The sequence below is a fragment of the Puma concolor genome, chromosome A3, assembly GCF_028749965.1.
Source record: "Puma concolor isolate L17-30 chromosome A3, mPumCon1.1.hap2, whole genome shotgun sequence".
In the NCBI taxonomy this organism is placed as follows: domain Eukaryota; kingdom Metazoa; phylum Chordata; class Mammalia; order Carnivora; family Felidae; genus Puma; species Puma concolor.
Window position 1 is genome coordinate 26,465,334 of NC_141669.1, and position 26,382 is coordinate 26,491,715.

The 26,382-nt window shown below is 41.5% G+C and overlaps 2 protein-coding genes across 4 annotated transcripts in view; one reads left to right on the top strand and one right to left on the bottom strand.

Moving 5' to 3' along the window:
- NLRC4 (NLR family CARD domain containing 4) overlaps window positions 1–13,712 on the bottom strand; it is a 37,230-nt gene extending 23,518 nt beyond the window's left edge. Inside the window, exons 1-5 of one of the 2 annotated variants that reach the window (XM_086700318.1) lie at window positions 13,514–13,712; window positions 7,670–7,809; window positions 6,370–6,493; window positions 3,349–3,609; window positions 669–2,660 (exon numbers count right to left, since the gene is read on the bottom strand). In XM_086700318.1, coding sequence (XP_086556444.1) covers window positions 669–2,660; window positions 3,349–3,609; window position 6,370 — 2,254 coding nt within the window. In that variant the 5' untranslated portion in view covers window positions 6,371–6,493; window positions 7,670–7,809; window positions 13,514–13,712. The remainder of the gene's footprint in view (window positions 1–668; window positions 2,661–3,348; window positions 3,610–6,369; window positions 6,494–7,669; window positions 7,810–13,513) is intronic. The other variant, XM_025927131.2, reaches the window with a different exon arrangement.
- Window positions 13,713–18,488: 4,776 nt separating this feature from the next.
- YIPF4 (Yip1 domain family member 4) overlaps window positions 18,489–26,382 on the top strand; it is a 29,903-nt gene continuing 22,009 nt past the window's right edge. The window contains exon 1 of one of the 2 annotated variants that reach the window (XM_086700322.1): window positions 18,489–18,816. In XM_086700322.1, the coding sequence (XP_086556448.1) occupies window positions 18,738–18,816 (79 nt within the window). In that variant the 5' untranslated portion in view covers window positions 18,489–18,737. The remainder of the gene's footprint in view (window positions 18,817–26,382) is intronic. The other variant, XM_025927102.2, reaches the window with a different exon arrangement.

Consider the following 26,382-nt stretch of genomic DNA (forward strand, 5'->3'; position numbering starts at 1 on the left):
GATGAGTTTACAGGCTGGATTTCCTCCCAGAATTGAAGTGGGGAGGGGTGCCATTTGGCAGGGAAGCAGTGGGTAATGGATGGAGTTGGAGAAGGGGGACAGGTCAGTGAAGATGAGCTTAACCTACCTCACATGGATGCATGCACGCGCGCGCACACACACACACTACCATATAAACTATATTGCCATTCAGTCAGACCGTATAGCTTCAGCTCTGGGAATTCTCCCTAGGGCCTCCCCGTATGACAGTCTACCCCCTTATGGACCTCTCTTGCTCAGTCCTCCTACCTCTCTTCCAAGTCCTGACATCTGGTTGAAACTTTTAGAAAATTCAGGGACCCGTGGGTGGCTCAGTCGGCTAAACATCTGACTTTGGCTCAGGTCACGATCTCGTGCTTCATGAGTTCGAGCCCCAGGTTGGGCTCTGCGCTGACAACTCAGAGCCTGGAGCCTGCTTTGGATTCTGTCTCTCTCTTTCTCTCTCTCTGTGCCCCTCCCTTGTTCATGCTCTGTCTCTCTCTTTCTCTCTCTCAAAAATAAACATTAAAATTTTTTAAAAATGAAAAAGAAACTATTAGAAAATTTAAAGCAAAACTGTATGATATCTAATATTTCCATGGCACCCAAACAGGCTTGATTATAGCTTAAACTGCTGATGTTTGTAATACCTGGCAGCCGTGGAGTCTGTAGGTCCTGAATACTCAAGGTTTTTAGGTTTGTCACGGATGTGATATGCTGCTCATCTTCTATGGTGAGCGGACTGGCTTCCAGGATGAGAGAATAAATGTTCTTACAGGTGCGGAGGACCAAACTAAAGCTTCCGGCCACACCAGCACATCTCTTAATGCACAATCTGAGGTTTTTAGCAGAACTGAATATCTTTCCCAGATATTTGATATCTTGTTTATTCAACTTGCTGAAGTCCCGGAGTGTGACCTCCAGAGTCTTGAATTCCTGCTTCCAGTTGAAGAACAAAGACACAGCCCTGCTGGGAATGTAGGTTTCTGAGGACCCTTCCTGAGTCCTGCTTGTGTCTTCTGTGGTCGTGTCCCTCAAAGCCATAGCTTCTCCGTAGAAGTCCAGTTTAATGAAGTCCAGAGCACTTGCACAATTAGGCAAGTGTTCAAAGAAGTCAAATAAGTAATCGGGGATGTTCTCTGAGTTGATATATAAGCTTTTGCCACAAAAGAAAGCTTCAAATTCTTTACTCAGGTCTGATTTGGATATACTCTCATGGAATAGATTAATGCCACACTCTGTAAAGGAACTGATGTTTATGGCTTTCAGAGTTTCTTGCACGGTGGTGTTTTTCACATTTTGTATAGACTCCTGCCTCCAGAGAGGCTTCTGGGTGACGGAGAGCCCAAGGAGGCTGCCATGTTGATACACTGCTGCAAGGTGTTCCAGAACAGTCCTGGTGGCTTCAGGAGATGATCCACATGTGTACAGGAGCAGGTTGCTATACTTGGATGTAATGTCTGAAATGAAAACCATTTTCTGCAAATAACCTTTCCCCTTGGTCACTTCCTCTGGCTCTTGAGACTTCAGCAAACTGCTGAGTCTGCGTCCTGCTATGTACTCCTGGAAGGAGTTATGAAAGAATTTATACTTTGGCTTGAACTGTTGAGCTGTGTATTTACAGAGGAGTCCAGTTGTCAGTAGGACATCCTCGTTCACACTGGACATGTCCTCTGGTTGGAAATCAAACCTGTGGGAGAACACACCCTCCAGAGCTAGGTCTCCACAGTGGTTCAGGCTCTGAGCGAAGTCACCTGCAGCCAGCCCCTTAAGTTTGTACTTGTTCTTCTGTATCAGCAGGTCATAGAAGGTGCGGAACAGTGTTGTTTGTGTGTAGGAGTGGAACTCACTTTCCCCCATCTGGATTACACAAGTGATGACCACGAAGAGAGGGGTCTTCATCAGGTTCCTCAAGCATCTAGATTTCCTAATTTGGAGCAACAAGCCTTCAGCATGCTCCTTCATCAGCACTTCTCGGATGAGAGTCTGGGCACTGTCCTCTGTCATGTCCCCTACCTCGGCAATCAGGGCACCAAACTGCCTGATGTGTCTCAGGCACTCAGTGGTGGTGGTGACAATGACCGTATTCTTGAAGCGGTGGTTCTCCTTTATGAGGGCTTCAATCTCTGGGCAGTTCTGGGCCTTGAATTCATTGTAGCCATCAAGGAGAAACAGAACTCTCTGCCGTAGCTTCAGCAGCATGGCCATGAAAGTCTGCTTCCTGATGGTGTCAGGTATATCCAGGAGTTGATCACACAGAGTTTCAAGGAGCCCACCCTGGGCCCTGCTCAGACGGACAAAGAAGACTAATTTGAACTTGGTGAGAGCCCCACACGTTCCGGAAGCCCAGAGCATGGCGATTTGCTGCAGGAGAGTGGACTTCCCTTTGCCTGATTCCCCCTCAATGATGCAGGGACTCTGAAGAGTGTCTAGCAGCCCATCCAGGGTCAGCTGCTCCAATCGGTGATGGTGATGGTCCTTCTTCCATAGAACAGGTTCTGTGAAGGTGCTTTTCAAATTAAAAATAATGTCAAAGTCTTCACCCAGAGGATAGAAGTTCAGGAAAGATGGAGTATTGTATAAATACTTTAGACTCTGAGCCAAATCATCTAAGACTTCTTCTGACATCTGCTTAGAAAGACCTGTTAGAGAAGAGGTAAGGTTAGAGGACCCAATTCTGTGTTTCCCCAGAACTTAAGTTTTCAGGAGGATGAAGAGGGATTTATGTTGGGAATACTCCATTGGTGACTTTACTTTCCTTCTCCAGTTCTGAGCTGGCACAAAGGATTCCAAATATTTACTCTTCCCCTTTTGTCTTCTGTTTCCTTCTTTCCACCACATGGTCTTTGCAGCAGTCAATTGGAAATAGGAGTCTGTGTTTGGGTTAAGTTCGAAAGTGTGTGAGAATAGTGGGGTGGTGTGGGGTAACTTTCCCCAGATCAAGCCTTAACCTTGATTAAAATCTATCATAAAACAAAATACAAGTTACTATTTAATGATAATATTATTAAAAACGATTCCGCATTGGCCTAAAGAATGTCAAGAACCACGACTGCATTAATTTAAGTGCCTTCATTATCCAGTTTGATTTTGAAATGAGTCTTTACTAAATCATTAATCCCTGACCCTGGCATCACTTATTTGGCTTCACCAACAAGGGATATAATGGGAGTTTTTTCTGAGAGTGTCTGACTTTTTCCTTCGCAGAACCAAAACCCACTCCCCAGTGATGTAAGGAGGGAGGAGGGCAGAGGCTCTCTCGTGGGGATTATGAATCTTCTTCATGGTTTATTCTGTTTGTAGAACAGATACAAGAAAACTGATACTTACTTTGTCCATTCAAGTCCTGAAACAGGGGATAGTTCCATTTTTCAAGGGATTTGAGAAAGAGGTTACAGGATTCCGAACCCTTCTTCAGAATCATGTGAATGATCCCTCTTGCAGCATCCTGCTCAACCTTCTCACAGCAAATGACACTTACTTCTTCATAATTCAGAACATTCCACACAAATAGCTCATCCACAATTTGCTTTATAACAGTCATTCCCATCCTTTGAATGAGCACTTGACTATTCTCCTTTATGAAATTCACTGAGGAGATGGGGGAAAACACGCACATCGATTTATTTACGTAAAATGTACATCTCAGCATCCTGTTGACAGAGCAGTAGGGTCATGCAGTTTTCCCCCTCTGGACCCACCTTGAGCTATGGAAATGTCAAATGTTTGAATTCCAGGCCCTCAAGAAAAGCTCTGCAAAACCCTCACCCTCAATCCCAGAGTTTTTATTGAGCAACATGGTGTTTCTTTGGTCATGAAGTAAGGGGACCAGTCTTGTGCCCCAATATAAAAGGGTCTCTAGGGAGGTCATAGTGGTAAGACTGTGGGCTTTAGAATAATGAAACTGGCTTAGGATCTGCTAGTTGCTACCATCAGTGTAACCTCAGCAAGTTGCTAAATCTCTCTGAGCCTATTTCAGTGCTGTGCTGCTAAATATTGAACACACTTGGGACGCCTGGGGGGCTCAGTCGGTTAAGCATCTGACTTTGGCTCAGGTCATGACTTCGCAGTTTGTGGGTTCAGCCCCGTGTCGGGCTCTGTGCTGACAGTTCAGAGCCTGGAGCCTGCTTTGGATTCTGTGTCTCCCTCTCTCTCTGCCCCTCCCCCGCTCACACTCTGTCTGTCTCTCTCTCTCTCTCTCTCTCTCTCAAAAATAAATAAATATTAAAGAGTCTATTTTATATATATATGTAAGCACCCTTTTTCTCTGGGGGTAAAGGCCCTAATTTGTAGCATGTCACCAATCTCCATGGTAGAAATATTTTTGCCATGGCTGATTTCAAGCTAATAACATGTCAGCTGGCTAAGAAAACTCATGAAAATTCAACAGGTCTCACTAAACAGTAAGAACCAGCTCCACTCCAGCCCTGGTTGCTTACCTGTCATACTGGAGCTGGGAACACTATTGAACTTATGAAGTTACGAGAATTCCTGTATAATATCTCATACAAAAGAATAGCTCAATACGTTACTTACTGTTTTTAGCCAACGATTCTGCTGTCACCACTCAAAGGAGTAGCACATTTTACCTCCCATAGAATTTGGTCTTTTCTGTAGAGTATGTGTGCAAAACAGTCGTCTGTACCAGGGGTGAGCTCTGGCACCTCTCCAAGTTCCCGGAGAAGCTGTACACTTCTGTTTCCAGCTCTCTGAGATCTAACTCTCAGATGCAGACCACACTGCACCTAAGCAGCCCTTCACAGCTTGGAGAAATGTCTCCCTGGTTTTTCACTCTTGGGCACTGTCTGCACTAGTTTTCTTCCTGTATTAGGCTGCTCCTGCTTTTCAGATCTTAAGCTCATCTCATGTAAATGATGTGCTCCTCCTGAAGACCCCAAGGCCTCTCTGGTCTGAAAGGCACCATCTGGCACTCATTCTGATCCCCAGGATTTCACCCAGCTTCCCTTTCTGTCCGTCTCAGTTTCTACCACTAACCTCAGTTGGAATGGTACCAGATGACAGTGCACATGACCTGTCAGCGAGTCTTACCTCTCCCCTCCAGGGTCTCATCTGTCCTCTTGGCTTCTGCAGCATCCCTACAGAGATGACCCTTGAGTCTGAGTCTAGCCAGGCTCTTCATTGGATAGCCAAAGAAATGTCACCTCAGAGAGGCCTAGAGACTATGAAAGGTCACAAGGGTAGCCTTTTTAAATTTCTATTTAATATTTATTTTTGAGAGAGGGAGAGAGAGAGAAAGAGAGAGACACAGAGTACAAGTGGGGGAGGGGCAGAGAGAGAGGGAGACAGACTCTGAAACAGGCTCCAGGCCCTGAGCTGTCAACAAAGAGCCCAACATAGGGCTCGATTCCACAAACCGTGAGATCATGATGAGATCATAACCTGAAGTCAGACGCTTAACTGACTGAGCCACCCAGGCACCCAATGCTAGCCTGTTTGAGACTAACATTTCTTCATCTATAAAATTAAGACATTGATACTTTCTCTGTTTGGAAGACTGATGAGAAAGATTGAATAAAATCGCATAAGTCACATACACAAAAATGTTTTAAAATTTGAAAAGTGCACTGCTGTGTAACTGCAAGGTATTCTTATTGTTAACCGTGGTGTACCTCCCCCTGTCTGGACTACCATACTCCTCTCTTATCAAGTAATTAGGTGAAAACACTGCTGCTTATTCATTCATTCATTCATTCATTCGTTCAGTATTCATTTTTATCAGATTCTATCTAGGCCAGTGCTAATACAATACAATATTCTGAGATGATGGGCATGTCCTCAGTTTGCACTGTCCAGTAGAGTAACCACTAGCCACGGTGGCTCTTGAGCACTTGAAATGTGGCTCGCCCAACTGTGCAACTGAATTTTAAATTTTACTTAATTTTTATTTATTTAAATTCACATTTAAATAGATACATGTGGCTAGTGGTTACCATATTGGATAGCACGGGTCTCACTCCAGTCATCAAAGTGGAAAGCATTACATTTTGGTTGCCACTTGGATCCACACCATGTTTCTTCATAATGATCTTGACAGGTGTAGCTCTTTGCTGTCTGGATGGGAGGATGCGGCTGAATAGGGAATGGCAGGGGACCAACATTTTAAAACATACACCTGGTTACTCTTTGTGCGTAAATCCTGTTCTATATGGGGTTGTGCCGGTTATCATGGGTTGCCATGTTTGTAACTGAATTCTCAAAACCACACAATATTTATGGGGAATTCCACAAATAACTGTTGGGGAGAAGACACAGATTGATTTCCCATTCAATATCATCCATATTTGGTGGCACATTATACAACCAAGCAGATTTAATTTCTAGTATACTTACTTGTTCTGAAAAAAAGATTTTCACTTTTCTATATCTCAATAGATGATATTTCCAAATGCACAGGTCAAAGATGATTCTAATAGTGTTCCCTTCTTTTTGTACAACTGCTCCTCATTCTGTAAAACTAACAAAACAGAACCAAAAGCTATCAGGCAGCAACCATTGTCACTTTTGTACTTATTTTTTTCCACACCAAATAGGGACACACTGTATATACTGTTTGACATTCGTTTGTTTGTTTTTTTAATTTACTATATGTTTTCAGACCTTTCTATAGCAGTTAAGTTTTAAACTAATTCATTTTATTTAGTTATGTTTGTTTGTTTTAGTTATCTCTACACCCAATGTGGGGCTTGAACTCACAACCCTGAGATCAAGCGTCACATACTCTTCTTACTGAGCTAGCCAGGTGCCCCTTAAACTGCTTCATTTAAAAAATCAACCTCATTGGGGAGCCTGGGTGGCTCAGTTGGTTTGGCATCTGACTTTGTCCCAGGTCATGATCTCTTGGTTGACAAATTTGAGCCCCACGTTGGGCTCTGACAGGTCAGAGCCCGGAGACTGCTTAGGGTTCTGCGTCTCTCCCTCTCTCTGCCCCTCCCCTGCTCGCACTCTGTCTCCCTCTCAAAAATAAATAAACATTAAAAAAAATTTTTTTAATAAAAAAAAAATCAACCTCGTTAGGGCTCCTGGGTGATTCAGTTGGCTGAGTGTCCAACTCTTGATTTGGGCTCAGGTCATGATCCCAGGCTTAATTCTCTCTCTCTCTCCCTGTGCCTCTCTCCCCTGCTTTCACACACTCTCTCTCTCTCTCAAAACAAAACAAAACAACAACAACACACAAACAAAAATATCAACCTCATTAAGGTATAATTATATACAAGACATACATATATATGGTATATTTGTATGCAGGTATTATATTATGTATTTGATGTATATATGTTTATTATATATAATAAATGTTAATGATTATAATAATTATATATTATATAACACATTTGTATGTATATATTATTATATTATATTAAAATATAATTATATATGATACAAAAACTACAGACAATAAAATGCAAGGAGCTTTGACAAATGTACACACCAAAGTCAATAATACCCCAGTCTATATTTAGACTATTTCTATCACTGCAGAAAGTTTCCTTGTATAATCCATCCCTCCTATTCCTCACCAAAGCAACCACTGATCAATTTCTTTAACTGTAAATTAGTTTCACCTGTTCTAGAGAGTCATATAAATGGAAAAATGTAGTATGTTCTCTTGTGTCTGGCTCCTTTCACTTACCATCATGTTTTTGAGATTTGCCTTGTTTGCATTTATTGGTAGTTAAGTCTTTTTTTGATTGAGCAGTATTCCATTGTATAAACAGATCAGTTTATTTATCAATTTGATTGATTGGCATTTGATTTGTTTCCAGTTTGTGGCTACAATGAGTGAAACTGCTATGAACATTCATATATTACTATCTTTATGGACATATATTTTCATTTCTCTTGGATAAATACCTAGAAGTAGAATTTCTGAGTCATACGGTAAGTGTATGTTAATTTTTTTAATGTTTATTTTTTGAGAGAGAGAAAGAGTGCGTGAGAGAGTGGGGAGAGGGGCAGGGAGAGGGAGACAGAGGATCTGAAGCAGGCTCTGGTATGACAGCAGAGAGCCTGATATGCGGCTCAAATTCACAAACCGTAAGATCATGACCTTAGCCAAAGTCCGGTGTTTAACTGAGCCACCCACGTGCCCCAAGTGTATGTTAATTTTGTAGAAGGTGCCAAACCATTTTTCAAAGTGGTTATTACCATTTTACATGCCTACCACCATGTAAAACTAACAGTTCCAACTGTTCCAAATTCTCACCAACACTTGGCATTATCTATCTTTTTTATTTTAGTGGTATCTCATTATGTATTTTTAATTTTCATTTAATGATGTTGAACATCTTTTCATGTACTTTGTCATTCTTTCATAAATCTTCTGTGAAGTATCTGTACAGATCTTTTGCCCATTTTACAAATTAAGTTGTCTTCTAATTACTGACTTTCAAGAGTTCTTCATAGATTCTGGATATAAATTGTTTGTTGGTTATATGTACTGTGAGTGTTTTCTCCTAATCTGTGGTTGCTTTGATTGTATCCAGGAATTAATTTATAGAGATAATGGAGTGACCAAATGGAGAGATCAATACCAATAAAAGAAGTTTTATTACTTACAACTCCCAGTAGAAGGAGGGGACGCCACATCACACAGGGCTGCCCGAGCAGCACCGGAATTGATCAGGAGACAGGAGAAAAGGAGAAAGCTTAGCCCACAGCCTGCATTATAGTTTTCACAGGAAGAAATGGGTAAGGCAGGGCAGGCAAGTTTGAACAAGTTTAGGATTAGACAGTTTGAATAATTTTGGCAAACTCTGGGATATAATGGTGACTCTGGAGTGATTTAAGGCAAGGGAATAATGGCTTGGTGCCTGTTAGTAAAGATGGTGGTTAGGGATGTCTTTGGATTAGTTGTTTTGCGTAAGAAAGGCACACATACAGACAAGTGTTTCGCTGTTCCTAGGAATTAGTTAGCCCTGGTAGGCACAGGCTCTCCCAGCTAGCAAAACCCCCAAGGAAGCCAAGCATCATAAAATATAAAATATTAAAAACATGGTTAATACAAAGGTTTTATTAATACAACAGCCTTGTATCTTTTGGAAAACAAAACATTTTCCTTTTTATAAATTCTACCTTGGTGTGTTTTTTTTGTTTTTTTTTTGGGGGGGGGGCTTTGTTTGTTTTTTGAGAGAGAGATAGTGGGACTGAGAGAGAGAGAGAGAAAGAGAGAGAGAGAGAGAGAGTGAGCTAGAGTGAGCATGTGCACACACTCCTGAGCTCGCACCCAGCAGAGGGGCAGAGGGAGAGGGAGAGAGAGAATCCCAAGCAGCCTCCACACCCAGCCCAGTGTGGAGCTGAACAAGGGGCTCAATTGCACAACCATGAGATCATGACCTGAGCTGAAATCAAGAGTCGGACGTTTAACAGCCTGAGTGACCCAGGAGCCCCTGAATTCCACCTTATTAATTTTTTCTTCTTTGGTTCATGCTATTTGTGTCCTATCTACAAAATCATTGTTATCCCAAGCCACAAAGATTTTCACCTAAGTTTTCTTGTAGAGGTTTTATAATTTTAGCTTTTACATTTAGGTCATTGATCCATTTGGGGATAGTTTTTGTTTATGAAGATGATGAGTTGAAGTTTGTTTTTTTCCCCATAGACATGTCCAATTTTTCCAGCATGATTGGTTGAAAAAAATATCCTTTACCCATTGAATTTGTGAATCTGCTTCTGGATTCTATTCTGTTCCATTGATTTATATGTCTGTTCTTATGCCATTATCATACTGTCTTGATTATTGCATCCTTATAATAAGTCTTGAAATCAGGTAGTGTAAACTCTTCAATTTTTTTTTTAAGAACTGTTTGCATTTCCATATAAATTTAAAGTTTTACTGATTTCTCTTGGGGCGCCTGAGTGGCTCAGTCGGTTAAGTGTCTGACCTCAGCTCAGGTCATGATCTGAAGGTTCATGAGTTTGAGACCCGCATTGGGCTCTGTGCTGACAGCTCAGAGCCTGGAGCCTGCTTCGGATTCTGTGTCTCTTTCTCTCTCTGCCCCTACCCTGCTCACACTCTGTTTCTCTGTGTCTCTCAAAAATAAATAGATGTTAAAAAAATTATTGATTTCTATTTTTTTAATGTTTTATTTATTTTGAGAGAGAGAGAGTGTGTGAGCAAGGGAGAGGCAGAGAGCGAGAGGGAGAGGGAGAGGGAGAGTCCCAAGAAGGCCCCATGCTCAGCGCGGAGCCTGATGCAAGGCTCAACCTCACAAACCATGAGATCATGACCTGAGACGAAAGCAAGAGTTGGACGCTTAACTAAGACACCCAGGCACCCTTATTGCTTTCTATTTTTAAAGGAAGCCTTTTTGACTTCTGTTTTCTGGTCTGGCGTATAGAGAAGTCATTACTCCATCCGCATACCAAGTAAAAAGTAACTGCCTAAACTGAAAATCAACACCTCTTTTTAGATCTGTCAGAGAATTGGGGCAAACAGGTGCCCCCCCCAGGCTGGAGAGAAAGACAGGAAGATACAGAAAGTCCTACTTCCTGGAGTAGAAACCCAGAAGGAGTAGAAACTGATAATCAGAAACCTCTCAGGAACCAGTATCAGAAAAGAACTGGACCCCAGCACATTTATATGTAGAGCTGGAGGATCTGAGGCTTTCAGAGATGAGAGAAACAAGAAAAGTTGTCAAAACGAGAAAGAGTATCTTCGTGAGCAGTTTTTCAAATCGGCCAACTCATTAGCAGGTCATGATAGTAACTTAAGTGGGTTACAATTAGTATATATATTTTTAGTTTTTTAAATTTTTTAAAGTTTATTTCTGTTTTTATTTTAAGTAATGTCTACACCCAATGTGGGATTCGAATACACAACCCCAAGATTAAGTCGCATGCTCCTCTGATTGAGCCAGGCAGGTGCCTTAGGATATATATATTTTTTTTTTTAAATTTTTTTTCAACGTTTTTTATTTATTTTTGAGACAGAGAGAGACAGAGCATGAACGGGGGAGGGGCAGAGAGAGAGGGAGACACAGAATCGGAAACAGGCTCCAGGCTCTGAGCCATCAGCCCAGAGCCCGACGCGGGGCTCGAACCCACGGACCGCGAGATCGTGACCTGGCTGAAGTCGGACGCTTAACCGACGGCGCCACCCAGGCGCCCCAGGATATATATTTTTAATGAAATAGAATTAAAACTATCAGAACACATGAACGTTTTATTTCAATTATTTATGTACCCTGGCACTGGGTAGTGATAGAAGATGTATTTCTTTAAAAAAAATTTTTTTTAATGTTTATTTTTGACAGAGAGAGAGAGACAGAGCATGAGCAGGGGAGGGGCAGAGAGAGAGGGAGACACAGAATCCAAACCAGGCTCCAGGCTCTGAGCTGTCAGCACAGAGCCCGACGTGGGGCTCAAACTCACAGACCACGAGATCATGACCTGAGCCGAAGAAGGACGCTCAACCGACTGAGCCACCCAGGTGCCCTTAGAAGATGTATTTCTTATTGCGAGTGGCAGTCAATGCAGTTTTGAAGGTCAGTGTTCTAGAGCAACCCCTGTGGAGGGATATTTAATTCTGCCTGGAAGAGGTGACTTTTGAGTTGTTTTGAAGGAAACCAAAGTTCACCAGGCAGTAAAGGCAGAAGGGTATTTCTAGGCAGAGGGGCAGCATAGAGAAGGAGCCATGGGGGGTTACAGCCTGGAAGCAAGGATGAGGATAGCACGTGAGCGTGAGCAAGGGCCTATTTTGGTGTCAGGACTGAGTGCAAATTCCAGCTCTACCACTGTTAAGCTGGGAGGCCTTAGTACACAGAAAAGACTCAGTAAACAGGAGCTACTATAGTTTCTTCCCTCCCTTTCTACCCCCACAAAAAAGGTATGGGTCTTGGAGGCATCAGACCTCCACTGACTAAGCAGAGTTCAGTGAGAACAGACAAGAGGAAGAAGATAGAGGAAGGAGCCAAGAAGATCCTTATATTCACATGTAAACACAATAAGCTAGTCCCTGAGTTGGCCATCAGTCACTTTGTCTGCTAAAATAATGAATTAAAATTGCTACGTGGATCATCAGGCAGGCATCTCAGCTGATTCTGAAGTTGCCAAAAATTCATATTCAGTTTGGATACTAGAAAATATTATTCTTAGTATTAGTGTTGTAGCTGAATTATGTGCCCCAAAATCCATATGTTGAAGCTCTAACCCCCAGTACTCACTCTATGGCTATTTGGAAATAAGGCCTGTGAAGAGGTAATTAAGTTAAAATGAGGGTGGGCCCTAATCCAATCTGACTGGGGTCCTATAAGAAGGTAAGATTTGTACACGCGAAGAGAGACCCCAGGGATTCTTGCCCAGTGGAGACCATGTGAGGACACAGTGAGAAGGCAGCCGTCTGAAAACCAAGGTTTCAGGTGACACCTGGGTGGCTCAGTTGGTTAAGCATCTGACTTTGGCTCAGGTTATGATCTTGCAGTCTGTGGGTTCGAGCCCTGTGAGGAGCTCCGAGCTGACAGCTCAGAGCCTGGGGCCTGCTTTGGATTCTGTGTCTCCCTTTCTCTCTCTGTCCCTCTCCCACTCATGCTCTGTCTCTCTCTCAAAAATAAATATTAAAAAAAAATTTTTTTTGAAAACGAAGGTTTCAGGAGAAACCAAAACTTCTGACACTTTGATCTTGAACTGTAGCCTCAAGAACTGTGAGAAAAATGCATTCTGTTTCTGTGGTATTCTGTGATGGTGGCCTGAGCAGACTATAAGACAGCGGAGAAGTTTGCCCAACTCTTAAGAGAGTGACAGGAGACGTGGTTCTATCTTTTTTTTTTTTAAAGTTTATTTATTTTAAGAGAGAGAGAGAATTCCAAGCAGCCTGATGCAGGGCTCAAACCCATGAACAGTGAGATCATGACCTGAGCCAAAATCAAGAGTAAGTCACTTAACCAACTGAGCCAACCAGGCACCCCAAAGCAGTCATTTAAACTCTCTGCCAGTTTCCACCTCTCTAAACTAGGGTTGTAAGGATTAACTGAGAGAAAGTATGTAGAGACCCTGTCAGTACTGTCAATAATAGATGTCCTGTGAACAGCAGTTTCCCTCACTTCTCTCTCCAGATATCAGCTTTCTTGTCAGGAATTCAGAGGCTGAAGGGACTACATAGCTCCCCCACCCCCAGGCCTTTTCAGTTCTGACCTATGACTCTAACAACACTTTTAGGAAAAAGAGTAGGTTTCCTTTCTATAAGTCCAACAAGTATTTTTCAAAGTCCTTTCCTTCACTTTGTCTCATAGAAAAACACACCTCTCTGACTTAATGTGCATTTAACATCAATTCCAAGTAATCTCATGACACCCCAGCAGACCAGGCTAACACCCCTAAAAGTTTCCCAGCAGTCAAATCCAGCCAGCCATGCAAAAGCACATTCTTCAGTGGTAAGCCTTTTATATCCCCACACCCAAGCTTTAATTGAATGTAAACCCACAGTTTAGTATTTGATTCTGAAACCCACCTAAAACCCCCTTCTGTCTCCCCACGTTACCTGGCTGAGCAGTCCAGTTGCCCTCTTCTTGGTGGATCAAAAGAGGCTTTCAAAATAAAGTTTCTTCTTATTAGCTTCCTGTTTCACGTAAAGTGTTGTGTGGGTTGAATGTCTCCCTGCCCCTGTGGTAGGGGATTGTAAGAGAAGGGCCAACATAAGTTCCTTTTTTTTTTTTTCCAAAGTGTAGTAAGAATGGTTTGGATACCAAAACTACCAGTTCAGAAAGGGAAGATGAGAGGAAGTAGAAGTAGCAAGGGAAAGAAGCTGACCGTGAACCTTAAAGGCACAATAGCTAGAAATTTGCATCAGGAAAGGAATTACTCATGAGACACTATACTCATTATTCACAACACATCAGTCTTACTTCTGTTGGTTTATTTATTCTATACCTAAAATGAAGCAAAGTGTTTTTGAACATTTAATACATACTAATTTTTATGATTAAATGAGTGAGAGAGAAATTAAATGAGCCAGTTGGGTTGGCTAAAGCATATTGCTACTGCAGTCACAGCCACCCGTGCCATGGATCCCAGCAGACTTCTAGCACATGTATATTCTCAGTCATCAGGGTCCTGGGCAACATTAGCACAGAGCAAATGGATGCATGGGACATTCTCCTGAATGTGAAGAGCCATAGGGTCCACTGACACACACACGTTCAAACCTTGTGATCACAGACTCCAGGAAGCCAGTTGACATTCAGCTCTGGAAATGGAGAAATCTCCCGGAAGTTCTCTTGAAAATGACACTCTTGTGTAATCTTTCCTCTATCTTTGCACAAACTACCATGAACTTTTTATGTTCCTTAACTGCCTAGTTCAAAAAGAGCACTCTGACGTTCACCTGACAGAGGGGGATATCTAAGTTGTCCCCTAAATCATTTTCTGCATATCGGGTTTTCTATGGGAGTAACAGCAGTCTTTTCCAGCTTGTGAGCTGGGTTTCTCTGATGTGAGATCAAGGGCTGTGCTACTGGCTGGGTTTTAAATTTTTTGTGTGTGTTTATTTTTGAGAGAGAGAGAGAGGGAGAGAGTGCAGGCTAGGGGCAGAGAAAGGGGGACAGAGGATCTGAAGCAGGCTGTATGCTGACAGCAGAGACTTGGGTGCAGAGCTTGAACTCAAGAACCGCGAGATCATGACCTGAGCCAAAGTCGGATGCTTAACCAACTGAGCCACCCAGGCACCCCCTAAATTTTAATGTAAATGTATGTTCATGGAGAAAGAACTATATAAATAGTCTGGGGGGGAGGTAGGATTATGGTAATTAAAAATTTTCTTCTTTGCTTGCTTATCTGTATATTCTAATTTTCTGTAATAAACTCATATTGCTTTTTAATAACAAATTATATAATACAGGATAAAAAGGGGAAACGTAGAAATGTGGTCATAGTGGGCCACCCAAATGTATCAGGTCTTAACCCCTGGAGATCGTAAATGTTGTATTTTTGTAGATGTGGATCTTGAGATGGGGACCTAATCCTGGATTATCTGGATGGGTTCTAAATGTGATCACAAATATCCTTATAAAGGGGAGGCAGGGGAACCTGGGTGGCTCAGTCGGTTAAGTCTCCGATTTTAGTTTGGGTCTTGATCTCACGGTTTGTGAGTTCATGCCCCATGTTGGACTGTGTGCTGACAGCTCAGAGCCTGGAGCCTGCTTGGGATTCTGTGTCTCCCTTTCTCTCTGCCCCTCCCCAGCTCTCTCTCTCTCTCTCTCTCTCTCTCTCTCTCTCTCTCTCTCTGTTTGTCTGTCTCAAAAATAAATAAACATTAAAAAAAATTTTTTTTAAACTGCCAAACAGTTGTCCTTATGTGGTAGAGTTCCAGTTGGTCCACAACCTCTCCAATGTTTAGTATTATCAGTCCTGTTAAATGTAGCTATTCTAATGAGTCTGCAGTGGTATCTCATTGTGGTGATAATTTCCATTTCCATTGTGACTAATGATGTTGGGCGCCCTTAATGTGCTTATTGGCCAAATGAATATCTTCTTTCATGAAATATATCTGTGAATTTTTCTTCCATGTTTTAATGACAATGATTTATAAAAATTATCTAAGTATTCTAAAGACAAATCATTTGTCAGATATATGGATAGTGAATATTTCCTCCCAGTCTGTGGTTTGTCTTTTCATTGACTTAATGTCTTCAGCAGTTTTTAAATTTTGTGAAGTTCAAGTCACCATTTCTTTTATGATTTGTGCTTTTCATATCACATTAAAGACCTTTGTTAACACTAGTAGCAAAGATTCCATCTGCAGTCTTAATTATCCTTTGCCATGTAACAAAGCATAGTCAGAGGTTCTGGGTATTAGGATTGGACATCTTTGGGGGTCATTATTCTGTCTACCACATATGTCCATCATCAGAATGAGGAACTGCTCTTCTGTTGCAATTGTTGAGTGGTTTTTTTTTCCTTCCTTGTAGACATTTTTATTTATTTATTTTTTAATTTTTTTAACATTTATTTATTTTTGAGAGACAGAGAATGAGCAGGGGAGGAACAGAGAGAGAGGGAGACACAGAATCCGAAGCAGGCTCCAGACTCTTAGCTGTCAGCACAGAGCCCGACCCGGGGCTTGAACCTGTAAACCACGAGATCATGACCTGAGCGAAAGTTGGAGGCTTAACCTACTGAGTGCAATGGCTACTGCTTCATTTCTACCTTACAAATCTTGTGCAAACTCTTCTTTTGAGAAACTCTAGCCTAAAGGCATATGGGAAAATGGATTATAGGAATCATAGTTCCGACTTAACTGAGTGGACCCAGTACAAATGATCACATCCTTCAAATCTTTGCTCAAATGTGATTTTTCCCAATTTTGCCTATCCTGACCATCCTATTTTAAACTGCAACTCATCTCACCTCCTTTGTAACCCAACACCCTCCTAGATTGCCTTTAAATATTGGTGTTCCGGAGAGTATCACTCTTGGCACTCTTCTCTCACTCACTACACTCTTACTGGGAAATCTCTTCTGTATTCATAGATGCAATTACCAACCATACATTGATAATTACAATGCTACACTGTGCACGGGGTCCTTATTACCAAAGAATAACTAGACAGCTCAACCTGCATGTTCTAGTGCAGGTTGTTCAAAACTTTCCCTTCTCCCCAAACCAGGTCCTCTTTTATTTACTCACTTAATAAATAACACTTCCAACCACCTAAGCAAGAAACATGAAGTCACGCTAGGCTCTTTCCTTTTCTTCATTCCAAATCTCTTCTCCTTGATCACTAAGTCCTGTGGATTCCTAAACTTAATATGTCTCATATGGGCTTCCTCTTTTCCATCCCCAATGTTGCAACCCTCATCCACAATTTACTTATATTTCTGCAAAAGTCTCATAGAAGTCTCTGATCTCCAGGTGTGCCTAGATGGCTTAGTTAAGTGTCTGACTCTTGGTTTGGTTCAGGTCATGATCTCATGGTTTGTAGGTTCGAGCCCTGCATTGGGCTCTGAGCTGACAGTGCAGAGCCTGCCTGGGATTCTCTCTCTCCCTCTCTCTCTGCCCCTCCCCCACTCTCTCTCACTTGCAGAAATGAATAAACTAAAAAAAAAAACAAACAAGTCTCTGCTCTTCAAGTCAAAATACCTACTACTGTGGATATTTTAAGTAATAATTCTAACAAGGATATCTGATACGTTATTCCTTTGCTCTAACTCCTTTAATGGTTCCTCCAATACTTCCATGAAGAAAAGCTAATCCTTTGAATAGCAGGTAAGATTATTCATGATTTCTTCTTTACCTATTCATGCAATCTCATCTGTACCCATTCTCTCCTATGAAATGTAAGCTCCAAGTAAACTAAATGACTTCCAGTTTCCCAAGTCCATTAAATGGTCTCTGGAATGTTCTGACCCAAGCTGACAGCACACTCCCCCCCCCCCCCCCCCGCCCCACAACCCATCCTCTTTGCCAGCAAGTTTTTGCTCATCCTTTAAGTACCAACTTGTTACCTCCTATGCAAAAAATATCAATATTCCTTTTTACACATTAATGGCCATGCCTTCCCATTGCTCTACTGCTTATGCATCATGCATCTCTGCAAGTCTGTCTCATGATATATCCTCAAACCCTCTCCTTCCAAATTGGAAGCCATGGTTATGTAGCTTGGACATTAAATTTAAGTATATGTATTTAAAGATTTAAGAACCTCAGTGGGTGGGGCACCTGGGTGGCTCAGTCCCTTGAGTGTGGGACTCTTGATTTTCACTCAGGTCATGATCTCACAATTCCTGAAATCGAGCCCCACATCACCCTCTGTGCATAGAGTCTGCTTGGGATTCTCTCTCTCTCTCTCTCTCTCTCTCTCTCTCTAACCCCCTCGCCCCTGTCCCTCCTACCCTCCCACTCTCTCTAAAATAAAACAAACCAAACAAAAAACCTAGATGAGTTTGTAAACTTTGATAAGTGTATCAACAGACAGGGCCTTGTAGCAAATAGAGCCCTGAACTAGAAGTCAGGAGATTTGAGTACCCTCCATTAGGGTACTTATCTTTTCTGGCCTCAGTTGTCTCTCTCATAAATACACAAGTGTGTCTAGATGACAGCCCTAGTTTCTAGGTAGCAATTTACAACTTATCTTCTTTTTTATTATCCAGTCCAGCCCCCTTCCTTTCACACATGACTCTCAGGGATGATATATAATTCAGTCAAAACGTTATTACAATTACTTAATGACTAAAAGACAATGCAGTCTGGGGATCCTAGACCTCCAGAAATGTTCCTAGCTCTAAAATTTTTTTAGAATTTGTCCAGTTAACAAAAACGGACGAAAGAAATAAAGAAAAGCCACAAGAGAAGACACGTCAAGTAAAAAATAGCAGCCAAGAAGGCTGGGGAAACCTAGAGGTCCCACCAATTAGAAGTGAACTTCCTGTCCTTGGGTCAACTTCCGGAATCAACAATGGGGAGACCCAATCGGAACCTTCCTCCAGGAGCCAATGGGAGAGCACATTACAAAGAGCCAATCCAAGGGGCGCTGTCACTGTTATGGTCCTGTCAGGGCGCCGGCGTCGTGGTGTTTGGGCGGCCGCCACCTAAGAGACTTTGGTGGGGCAGACTCGGGGGCAGCTCGTCCCCGGCCTCGCTCCCAGCTTGCACCTCCCGGCTCGCGGGCCTCACCGTAGGGCGCGCGTGCGGGCCGGTGTCGCGGCCGCCTTGGGGCCGGGCCCAGCCGCAGCCTCCTCCACCGCCGCTGGCTCGGAGGGGCCGCGAGATGCAGCCGCCGGGCCCACCCCCGGCGTATTCCCCCTCGAACGGGGACTTCACCTTTGTCTCTTCGGCAGACGCGGAAGGTGAGCATGAGTCCCAGTTGGACGCGGGGTGCGACGCGGTGGGCTCTTTGTGGTGCCGAGGCGGTTGCGGCCGGGTGGGGACCGGCAGGGAGCCGCCTGGGGACTCGAGCCCTCTGCGCCTGTCCGGCCTTCCGAGGGGGCCTGAGTGGACGGAGGGCTTTGGGAAGGCGTCCCAAATTACTCACTTGGCTTCTGGCTCTCCCCACACCTCAGCGGGGCCCACGGAACCGTAAGATTTTATTTCTGCAGTGACTTGCTGTTAATCAAAAAAGGAGTGGTCCAGTTGGCGAGGGTGGGTGTCAAAGAATGAAAACGAGGTAGGAGAGCTGTGTTCCTCTCTTATTTACCGAGAGAGAACTTTATGCCGATGTTAGATTCGGCACTGCGAATACAAACTTCTTAGAGGAGTTCGTGTTTTGTATGGACTCCGATATCCTGCCTACGTCCCAGTTTTCCTCCTGTTGTGTAGTGTTTGACCTCAATATTCAGAGAAGCGGGCCCAAGTGTGTTTGGAAGTTCTTCTAATACAGTTAGGTGTCCCGAAGGGCATCTACGTATTTCCTTGTGCTGTTGTGAGGAAGCCGTTGTGCCGGAGAGATTTTTCTTTTTCTACATCGTGGGAAAGTTTTTCCTCCTTTTCTCTGTTCCTTACCAGACTTCTTTCTGACCTGACTCTCTGCTAGTCGGTTTCGAATTTTAATTTTATTAGACTGTATACACCAATTATTTGCCAACGACTAGACTTACTGCCCTATATGAAAAAAAAAAAAGTATGCATAAAGCTGTAGAAATTTCAATCTAGAGAGCCTAACGTTTGCTCAGAAATCTGATTTCAGAGTGCATCAGTTAGTATAGCTTATTTTCCTTTGTTTTGTTTTCCTTGTTTTGATTTCTCAGTGGCGTTGTTTAAAAAATAATATTGTAGTTTTGGTCGTAACTTAAAATGGAAAATAAATTTTTATTTATCGTGGAGAACATAGCTGATACATTTATTTTAAAGCTAATATGAATAGGGGCACCTGGGTGGCTCAGTCGGTTGAGCATCTGACTTCAGCTCAAGTCATGATCTCACAGCTTGTGAGTTGGAGCCCCACATCCGGCTCTGTGCTGACAGCTCAGAGCCTGGAGCCTGCTTCAGCTTCTGTGTCTCCCTCTTTCTCTCTCTGCCCCTAACCCACTCGCATTCTGTCTCTGTCTCTCTCAAAAATAAATAAACATTAAAAAAAATTTTCTAAATAAATAAATAAATAAAGCTAATATGAATATTTGGTGAAATACAGCAACCCAAAAGATTTCGATTTGTTTAATCTATACTTGGTAGCATAGTGCTTCGGGAGGAATATCAAATTTAATTTTCCAGACCTTAAAAACATGGCCTTTTGAATTGTTCAAAAATTTTGAGTTATTGTTCAAACTCGTGTGTTTATGTATATATGTTTCCTATCCTCCCCTGCCCCCAGGAATAACCTCTCTCTTTTTTTTTTTTTTTAACATTTATTTATTTTTGAGACAGAGAGAGAGAGAGAGAGAGAGAGAGAGAGAGAGAGAGAGAGAGCGCGCGCATGAACAGGGGAGGGTCAGAGGAAGAGGGAGACATAGAATCCGAAACAGGCTCCAGGCTCTGAGCTGTCAGCACAGAGCCCGACGCGGGGCTCGAACCCACAGACCGCGAGATCATGACCGGAGCCGAATGCTCAACCGACTGAGCCACCCGGGCGCCCCTGGAATAACCTCTCTTAAATACACCTAAGAAATCTAACAATGATATAACAAGCAAACCCTCTGACTCTGTACACAAAACCAAGAAGCCTGGAATAAGTAAACCTAACGGATATAAGGTTTATTCGAACTTCTCCATTTAGCCTTTTAAGGATACCTATGCTTCCTGTATACCGAGGATGTATAGACAAGGATAGATATATGTCTAATAATACCCTCAGGCGTATAACATTGTACAGTTTAAATTTATAGAGTATTTTAAGCAAATAACCTGTTTGATCTTTATAAGAATTCTGCTGAGCTTCATTATTCTTGTATTTTGTCATGAAAATGAGGCTTAGAGAAGTTCAGTAACCTCTGCATGAAGGATCTGAATTAAGAGCTAGTGAAATTGTGATGCTGCTTTCTTAAATATTTTTATAAATTGAATAGTGTATCTGAAGAATAGTGTTAAGAGTCCTGGGTTTGCATCCTGGTTTTGCCAGTTACTGTCTATATAATATTGCCCAAGTCATTTAGCCTCTCTTAGTTTCAACTTTCTCATATACAAAATGGGAATTAATACACAGTGCTCAAATATTTTGCAAATGCACAGCACTTAGTACCGTATCTGGTGGAGTTAAGAGCTTGGTACATGTTAGCAATGCTGCTGCTGCTTATTTTTCACTATTAACTGGCCCCACACTTAGTTTTTATTGTTCTCTAACATGAAAATTTGACTCTGTAACTCCAGGTCTTTTCCCTGGTTCTTAAGCATATCATGTAATTTCTTTCTTCTCCCTTTTCCTGCCTTTTCTCTAACCATGAGTGTTTTCAGTGTACCTTCCTTCTAGATTCTGTCCAGGTCTTTCTTAATGATACCTATCTATACTATTTATGCACACATATCCTTTGTTCTAAAATGTGCCTCACTCAGTGTTTGTCTCCACACCTATACATATCCTAGTCCCCAGGCTTCGAATGCCTTTCTGCTCCTTACCTGAAGTTGAGAATTAACACTGAACTGGCATGCTCATTCCTTGGGGAAACCTTGCTTAACTGTCCATCAGAAACAGACTTCCCTGATTGTTTCTGTGTCCCAGCACCTGCCACAGAATCCATACTATAAACATCAGAAAATAATTGTTGAAGGGATAAATGATTCTTCCTTTCTTTTATCTCCTATGACATTGATAGTTGGGACTATAAAACTTAGCACATTTTGTATAGTGTAACTAAAAAACTGCTGGATTTAGAGCCAGCAGACTTCAGTTAAAGTCCTGAGCCTTATAGTAGTGATATCGGGCGAGTTACAGAGTTTCTATAAACTTCCATATTGTCTTCTATAAAATGAAAAGCAGGGATGCTGGCTGGCTGAATCATAGAGCATGCTACTCTAGACCTCGGGGTTGTGAGTTTGAGCCCCATGTTGGGTGCAGAGATTACTTATTTAAAAAAATTTTTTTTAATGAAAAATTTTTAATGAATAGCATACATAATGTGAGTTATTTAAAATAATGTGTATAAAAGCAAGTTCCATAAGTACAAGTTAAAAACGCATGAGCTATGTGTGAATCAGCCAATAAATGAGTAGTGAAACCCAGGCTGAATCATTCAAGTCTATGGTATAAAACTATATCCAAAAGCAGTACTGAAATGCATGTGTATAAATGCAACAGTGTAATGATACCATTATGTATATGTGAAGTGTAGTATAGAAGTTTTTAGGGATCCTTTGACTTTATTTCGTATCAGATAAATAAGTAATTCTTTGCCTGGTTTATGTCCTGAGCACTTAGTAATACAGAGTCTGCCTTAATCATAATTTGCATTTTAATAAGATCCTGCTGTGATTCATATGCACATTAAAGCTTGAGAAGCACTGATTTATAATGTTATGAACGATTATGTCTCAAAAATAAATAAATGTTTTAAAAAAATTTTTTTAAAAGAATGTTATGAATGATTAGAAGAGGAGGAAATTTTGTCTAGCTGTAAGATCACGGACAGTTTAATGGAGATGATAATTTGCCTAACTTTGAAGGATAATGTTTTATATATATAGGATGGAATAAGTGCCTCCATGTGTAAGGGTCTGCATATGAGGAAGTCCCTGGCACCAAGAAATGGTCTAATAAGAGATAAATTTCATTGTACATAATAAATGCTATAGAAAGTATTGTTCAAAGGAGGAAGTGGTTAACTGCAAGAAAGGATCAAGGAAGTATTCGGGGACAGATCAGGTATATTTTGGAGGATAAGTAGGCGTTCTTCCAGTTGAAAGGGGAAAGAGCATTCACTTAAGAACTGGTGCCAGTACAATACATGCTGGAGGCTGTCCATGTCTTATAGTTATTAATCTTCACAGACCTAAAACAATGCTGATTTAGACCATGAGCTTCTCAGGGTTAGAAGCTGTGCTTTTCTCATACCCACTGCCTAGCACTGAGTCCAGCATATAGCAGGAATTCAGTCAATGATGAATGAATGACCATGTGATACTTTTTGATTAAGATAAAGATGTTGTGCTTCTAAAACTGAAGCCAGTACTAATTCAACAGAATTAAACAAGTAGTTGGAAAGTCATGAACACAGACAACTAAGCAAGAAAGATGATGTAAGCCACTGGATAGACATTTTCTCATCTTCATATTTTTGTACCTCTAAGTATCTTTGTATCTATATGGAAACATTCATCTTCCCTGCAAATCTTAAAGAAAAGGTTTCTTTCCTCTTTTCTAAAAGGATAACCCTTTACTAGTGCTTTTATGCCCATATCTTCTTGCCTTTTGTGGAACTTTTCTTTCTCTTCACTTTTTCTCTCTAGCATTTTCTCTTTCTTCTCTGTTTGTTACATCTCTACCATCACAGGTCCCCTCCTAAATTACAGGATTTTAAATTAAATTTTTAAGGAAAATTTTCACAGCCATACTATCTCTGTTATTTCCTGTTTCCTCAGCATCCAGAATCCCTACTCTTTGGCATTTTGCTTGCTTCCTTCCATCTTCAGCAGTGTTGCCCAGGGGGGAAGGTTCCATGACAACATAAATTTGACACATGACAAATGATGTGTTAACCTAAGGTGAACGAGTTTCCTTAATGTAGAACTCCCAGAGCCTTTGGGGCACCTGAGTAGCTCAGTTAAGCATTCAACTCGTGATTTTGGCTTAGATCATGATCTCACGGTTTGTGAGATCGACCATGTGATGGCCTCTGCACTGACAGTGTGGCGCCTGCTTTGGATTTTCTCTCTCCTTCTCTCTCTGTCCGTCCCTGCTTGCTCTCTCTCTCTCTCGAAAAATAAATTAAAAAAATTTTTTTAAACTCAAGTGGGGGTTGTAGTATACAGGATTTTCCAAACTCAGTGAACACCAAAAGCCTTTTGTGAAGAGCATGTCACAGGATCCAGATTCTGCAGAATATGCATAAAGAAACACTTAACTTCTAAAGGCAAGTTTGACTTTTACTTGATATTTTATACTCTTAACAATTTGTCCCCACTCTATCTTCTGCAGCTTTTGGAGATAAACTCTGCCTAACAGAAGCCTGCAGCTTCTATGCCTTTCTCCCTGCCATTTCTTTTCGTTGGAATGATTTCTTTTCTCATTCCTTCACTGCTGATCCCATTATCCCTCATAGCCAAATTCAGGTTCTACCTCTACATAGTCTTCCTGACCACCTCTCTAGTAACTTAGGCCTATTTATTCCTTTGGCACCTGTGATCACTTGGCAATTTGCATTGTCATTTACCTACAGAAGAGTGTGTTTTACAGTACTAATAGGGTTTTATGTTACATGCTATCTAAATTAGATTTTTAAATTGAGATATAATTTATATGCCATAAACTTCACCCTGTGAAAGCATACAATTCAGTGGTTTTTAGTTTATTTATAAAGTTGTGCATCCACCACCACTGTCTAACCCTAGAACATTTCATCACTTCAAAAAAGCAAACCTATACCTATTTTTAGTTATTCTCCATTGTCTCCCAGCCTCTGGCAACCACTAACTTACTTTCTGTCCCTATAGGTTTGCCTATTGTGGACATTCATGTAAGTGGGATAATACGTGACTTTTTTTGTCTGGTGTCTTTTACTCAGTACTCAAAGTAATGTTTTTAAGTTTCATCCATGTTGCAGCTTGTATTAGTAACTGTTCCCTTTTCTGGATGAATAATGTTCCATTGTTTGGATATATAGTACTATCAATTAGATTGTAAACTCCTCAAAGTAAAAACAAACAAACAAACAAACAAACAAAAACTCCTCAAAGTATCTCACTTTTTTTATATCACTGTCAGGGCATTAAAGAAATAAGCTAAGTAATTCATAAATATTTATTGATAGATTAATTGATTAATATTGAAAACAGGGAAGGTACTAAAGTGAAAGTGACTTAATGTTTGTGATATAGTTCCTCTTGCCAAAGGGCAGAAACTTGTCTCTAGTCTCTCTTTCACTTTTTTTTTTTTTTTTTTTTTTTTTTTAAATTTTTTTTTTTCAACGTTTATTTATTTTTGGGACAGAGAGAGACAGAGCATGAATGGGGGAGGGGCAGAGAGAGAGGGAGACACAGAATCGGAAACAGGCTCCAGGCTCCGAGCCATCAGCCCAGAGCCTGACGCGGGGCTCGAACTCCCGGACCGCGAGATCGTGACCTGGCTGAAGTCGGACGCTCAACCGACTGCGCCACCCAGGCGCCCCTCTTTCACTTTTTCAATATTGAGTTGGTCATCAACTATTTCAGACTAGCTCCAGAATAACTGTATAATGAATCTGTTCTTCCTCCTCTACTGACACTGCCTTAGTTTGAGCTCTTACCATTTCTCATCTATACCATAGCCTCCTGACCATACTCCCCTGTGCAAATCTCTCCCCTGTTAAATCAGTCTTCCATTGTGCGACCAAGATTATGTTTCCAAAATACAAGTCCAATTTTGTATGTTTGCTTTATTAAAAGCTTTTAATGTCATTTATTGATTTAAACTCTATGGAGCTATTTTCCCTTCCATTCATTAATTAACTCAACATTTGTTGAACTACATATTTGTTAGTTGCCTACCATATAGGTCAGGCATTGTTATAAGTATTGGGGAGATATGTTCAAAACAAAACTACAACAAAAACACTTAGTTCTTGCCATCATTGAACTTACAGACATTAATCAAATAATCACACAAATATATTATTATAAACGCTGTGAAGGAAAAGTCCAGAGGACTATGAAAGGAATCTAGTCTGGGAGATGAAGGAAAATTTCCTGAAGCAGATATATGAGAACTGAAGAATGGGTGGCATTTAATTATGTGATGTTGGAGAAAACAGCTTGGTACAAAGTTTCTGAGATAAAGGGGATCCTGGTTCATTCAAAGAACTCAGAGGCTTAGTGTGGCCAGAGCACAGATGGGGAAGGGCAGAAAATTGTTCTGGGGAAGTAGGCAGGGTGCATAGAGATTTTTGGACATGAGCTAAAAAAAGCCATGGAAGGCCACTGAAGGATTTTAACCAGGAGAGTGAAGGAATTGCATTTTACAAAGAATCTTCTGGCAGGGCGCCTGGGTGGCTCAGTCAGTTAAGCGTCCGACTTCAGCTTAGGTCATGATCTTGCAGTTTGTGAGTTTGAGCCCTGCATCTGGCTCCATGCTGACAGCTCAGAGCCTGGAGCCTGCTTTGGATTCTGTGTCTCCCTCTCTCTCTGCCCCTCCCCCACTTGCTCTCTGTCTCTCTCGCAAAAATAAATAAACATTAAAAATTATTTTTTAAAAAAATCGTCTGGCTACAATTCAGAGAATGGATTGGAAGAAGACAAAGACACGAGTGACTAGGGAGAAAGCAGTTAGTAGACCATTATAGTCATGCAGGCAGGGG